This window comes from Dermacentor silvarum, unplaced genomic scaffold (genome assembly GCF_013339745.2).
Source record: "Dermacentor silvarum isolate Dsil-2018 unplaced genomic scaffold, BIME_Dsil_1.4 Seq225, whole genome shotgun sequence".
NCBI lineage: Eukaryota > Metazoa > Arthropoda > Arachnida > Ixodida > Ixodidae > Dermacentor > Dermacentor silvarum.
This window is the reverse complement of record NW_023605892.1, coordinates 1-4734: the sequence shown is the minus strand read 5'-3', so window position 1 is coordinate 4734 and position 4734 is coordinate 1. Positions and strand designations below refer to the sequence as shown.

The 4734-nt window shown below is 40.4% G+C and overlaps 1 protein-coding gene across 1 annotated transcript; it reads left to right on the top strand.

Annotated features, from left to right (window-relative positions):
- The first annotated feature begins 726 nt into the window (after nt 1-726).
- LOC125941759 (uncharacterized) lies at nt 727-1664 on the top strand. Its single transcript, XM_049659591.1, has 4 exons — nt 727-847; nt 903-956; nt 1032-1079; nt 1143-1664. The coding sequence occupies exons 1-4, from the start codon at nt 834-836 to the stop codon at nt 1384-1386; spliced, it is 360 nt and encodes a 119-aa protein (XP_049515548.1). The 5' UTR covers nt 727-833; the 3' UTR covers nt 1387-1664.
- Nucleotides 1665-4734: the final 3070 nt, after the last annotated feature.

Below are 4734 nucleotides of genomic sequence, written 5' to 3'. Positions count from 1 at the left end.
TCATTTACTTGCTATTGTAATGCATATCGGTCCCTTCCGCGTTAAAAAATTAAAGCGAAACATGCAGAAACCGCGTTTACAGAACCTAGCACCCTGTGGCTGGGCTATAATGTATAGCGTCGACAAGGATATATCATTGTTTCTGCTGCCGCGTCACAAGTTAAGAGCCCTGAAACCTTCGTAGCATGCAAACATAAAGCAGCTGCTTTTGCAAACCTCAAATAAATGAGGTGCGTGTTGTCAGTCTGTGCTGCGAGTAAGCCGAACAAAGGTGACACTATACAGATTTTTTAAAACAAATCTCGCTTCAGCCAATTAAACTGTAACTGAGGCCCAAGAGCTAGAGTACATATGTCTATTGGAAAGTAATATTTAAGCTACCCATTTGAAATGGTGGGAACTGCACGTATCCCTAACTTATAGTTACGTCTGTTGTGAACATTAAAATGCTTCATATCCTCACGATACAGTGCCTATGTGAACAATTCAGTGACTTTTGCATACATTGCCATCTCAGATTATTCAAGTGTCCATAATAATCTGGTGGTAGAGATGTAAATGAGCAAGTTCTGAAAAATTTTCTCAAGGTTAAAACGCCACACAAGATAATTTACATCGTTAAATTGCATGCAGATATCAGTGAGCAACAGATGTAATTGATTTATTTGTGATTTATGCAGAAGGAACATTGCTGAAGCCGCAGCAGCAGAAAGTCGAGACACCGAGGATGCTGCAGCAACAGGTGCCGCTGATGAAGTGGAGGAAATGCTGGTGCCAGAAACTCTAATTTAGAGAGTGCACCAGATGCAGAGCTTCAAACACAACCTGCAAGAATGACACCAGAATGGTAACAGTAATTATGTTATAATGTACCCTAAAAAGCAGCAAGATTTTTTTTTCAGGCAACCTGCCGATGATGATTTCGAGCCAGAGGGGGTGGCTGACATAAGTGAAATGTATGTGTGATGAGGTTCCTCTACCCATTGACATATACATTGCGATAACTAGCTCACCAACCTTTTCCATTATAGCGCCCCAACACCAAGAAAGGTGGCAAAGACAGCGAAAAATCCACAGCGGTAATGTAGAAATTGTACACTGATGGTCAACAGGAGTGAAGGCATCCTTTCCTTTCTTTACAGCCCTAATGCCATTGGTCCCTCCAGTGCAACAGTTGCTGCCGCATGCCTTGATCACATCAAGGCAGTAGGAATGGAGCGGCGCCAAAATGAAGACACTCGAGACACTCCGTACCATTTTTGCATGGCAGCTGCCGGATTTTTGCGGTCACTGCCTGCTGATGACCAGTTTGACACTATGTGTTTCATCCAAGCTGTCATTCAGCAAAAAATGCTGGAAGTGAGGGCTCGGAGGACTGAAGAATAGTCCTTCCGTATGTACAGACAGCTGCATGGTGAATAGTAAAAACCAGTCAAAGGACGAAGTACAGAGAAGAGACGTGGCACATGAACGACAGTCATTGTGTGTGCCACGTCTCCTCTCTTTACTTCGTCCCTTCACTGGTTTTTACTATTCAGTATGTACCAACTGACCCAGATCGCAACTCTACAAGTGCATGGTACAATGTGCTATTGACCACAAACGGTTACGGACCACGGGATTTCAGAAAATGGTAAATACCCAAGCAGCCTTTAAAAGTAGCCAGTAAAGCCGTACATCACAATGTTGTTTGCATGTACCAGTAAAGGCTGGAAATTGAAATACCAGGCTGCAATTTGAGGCTGCGGACATACTCATCTTTTTGCCAGATTCCTTGGTCCGTATACTTTTTTGGCAGATAGTACATAATACCACAGTTGTTTTATCTGTTATATTTAATCTTATTGTATTTAAGTTATATTGTTTTTACTCGTATTCCATTTTTCCTTATAACATATGTAATATCCCATATCCTAAAGTGCCTCGAACTAGTCCTGTATGGTAGAAAGTTACCTGTCTTTTTGTGTGATACTATGTGTGATGCTTAAGCTCTTGTCCAATTACGATAAGGGTTTGACGTGTTCAACTCAGTCTGCATTGCACAGAGCTATACGGTACAAAGATTGTGCCTGTGATATGTATTTATTGAAATTACGAGTGATATTTAAGGCCTTGTCAAAGATAGTAAAACTAAGGGTTTGCTGTTCTCTGAACTAGGCACGTTGTGCACGGAACTGCACAGTACAATCTGCCAATTTTAAGATTTTATTGTACTGCAAAAAGTACTAAGTCTGTATATGTGATAGTTGTGAAGGAAGTGTTTGGGGAGCTCAGAACTGCGCAGTAGATTTTGTAACCAATTTTTATCCTTTTGATACTGTTTACACCGAGGATCGTGGAAATAAGGGCTAGTCAAGCTGTGCACAGAGCTGCACAGCATAGCGTTTATATCCAGGTTTTATATTCCTTGAAAGCGCGTTTTTGAAGTGCAATATTTTTTCAATCGCAGTACTGTTTGCAATGCGGTCATGTGTAGGCCTGAAATGCTTATTGCAAATAAAGACCTACTTTCTATGCGGTGGTGTTGATGATGCTGTCTTGGCAGGGGAACCTGCCATCGTCAGAGATGTAATATTGGCAAATCTTGTCTCTCACAGCATAGGCTTGCCTAAACAGAAAATAAATATGCAAGTAGCACGGTTAGACAACCAAATGGTGTGCAGAAAACCTACTGTGTTATAAATTCATCGGTTTTGGTAAAGCATTGCAATCACAGGTGATATTTGGGCTTATTCTTATCTGCCATTAAAATACTTGGAGAATATCACTATGTATTAAAAGGCTAGGCTAAAAAAAACCTTAATATGGCTTCTGTACTATAAGTGATGCATATTTTTGAGGATTACTTTGTGCAAGATGCTGTGTTGTAAAACCCAAATTTCTTAAAATTGTGCAGCGTAACACAAGCACAGACAATTCTATTGACGTTGTCATCTTTTGCTTTAAATGGCCGTCGCAGGATCCGCCACCTCTGTGCCATAATGCCAAAGGCATTCTCGACTACCCTTCGAGCTCGGCTCAGGCGATAATTAAATATTCTCCTTTGGCACTTTTCTTCAAAGGACTGATTTGAATCAGCTGTGGTGACAAGCAGTGGTTGAAGGGCTGTAACGATGTACAAGATAAACTTGGCGTAAATAAAAACTACAGGAAAGCAAAGCGCCGTTACAAGAACGCACAGCATAAATGGCATCAAAAAGACTGCTTTAGCTTACTTTTGAGAGAATAATGCCGCATCATGAAGGTCTTCAGAGGGAAAGACTCATCTCCAAAAAAAAAAATAGGGCATCAATCCAACGCTGCCCATCTCAGAGTCTTCGGGTATTCCAAGTTGGTTTGCTACAATGAGCTCTTGGAACTTGCTGCGTGCAAACACGCCTCCATCAGACTCGCTGCCGAAGTGTCCGATTTCGACATATAGGAACCTAAGGGAGCACATATAACATTTCATATTAGAAGCAAACGCATGCAGAAGTGTTGTTAGCAGGTACGTTTAAATATATATATATATATATATATATATATATATATATATATATGTATTGGTCAAACCTCCTGGGAATCGGTTATATCTTGTAGCATTCATCTCTGTCAAATACCGCATTTTGTTTTCAAGGAATAACTAAGGATGACGACATTACCATATTGAAATCTCACCTTCGTTCTATAATGAACTGATGCATTAAATGATTAATGGATATAAGTATTAAAAAGTCCACACTCATGTGCATATCCAGAACCACTAATAGCCCACCTCCTTGCCATTCCCTCGGACTCTGTTAACTCTTAGTACAAGTCTCTAGGAGACCACATCATGGCTAGTTAACTTCCTTGCTAAATACCAAATGCAATATTAACAATTTTAACCGCATTCTTGGCTATTTACGCTCGAACTTTGCTACTGCCCTTCCTTTCTTAAATTGATAGCTCAACAGTGCAAATCATCCCTACCTGTAACTTGCATCACTTATCGCAAGCAATGATTTGCTGAAACTATTCTTGTAGTTTCTGTTTAGTATTCCTGACTTGGCGGGGCACTCAATGACGACGTGTTTGCCATCAATTGCATCAATGCAATGAGGCTGGTTTCACTTTTCCTCAAATTCCTGTGCAACCTAATGAAAAAGCAGAATGAAACACTGCTGGGTGAAAGCCACATCATAACGTAGTAAAATCTGCCATTTGTGCAAAGCTGCCAGCAACCCAATCTGAGGTAAATGTCGCTTCGTAGTGCAAAGTTGACAGTGCAGAACACACACACAATATTGAGTGTTGCAAGAACCGCAGGTTGTCCATGATAACCTGGAGTCCTTTATTACAGTGTTGCCTCATGAGAAAATGGTTTTGGCACATCAAACCCTAGCATATAACATATAATGCTACAACTGTCGCGTCTCAGATTTCGGCTACACATACAGAATCAAAAATCTGTACTGAGTAACAATATATGAATCTCTTCAACCTTACATTACACATGCAACGACTTTATAGTTTCCATGCATTAAGTACTCGCTATCTATGTCTCTCTCTACAGGAAATTGTGTGTTCATCTAGTTTTGCTTACTGCAAAGACAGAAGCTTTCAGCGCTGTTCCTAATTGCCTAGTTATGCAACTGCAGTAGTCTAATCTGCTTTTATCAAGTTCGAATTTATGATTAAATAAGAAGGAAAGTTATGAAACTACATATGTGTTCTACTTGGCCTAAGATAATTTGGAAGTGATGGAGTGATGGA

Coding starts and splice junctions, on each gene's coding strand:
- LOC125941759 (XM_049659591.1), top strand. Junction 957..1,031: donor GTGGCTGACATAAGTGAAAT/GTATGTGTGATG, acceptor TTTCCATTATAG/CGCCCCAACACCAAGAAAGG. Junction 1,080..1,142: donor ACAGCGAAAAATCCACAGCG/GTAATGTAGAAA, acceptor CTTTCTTTACAG/CCCTAATGCCATTGGTCCCT.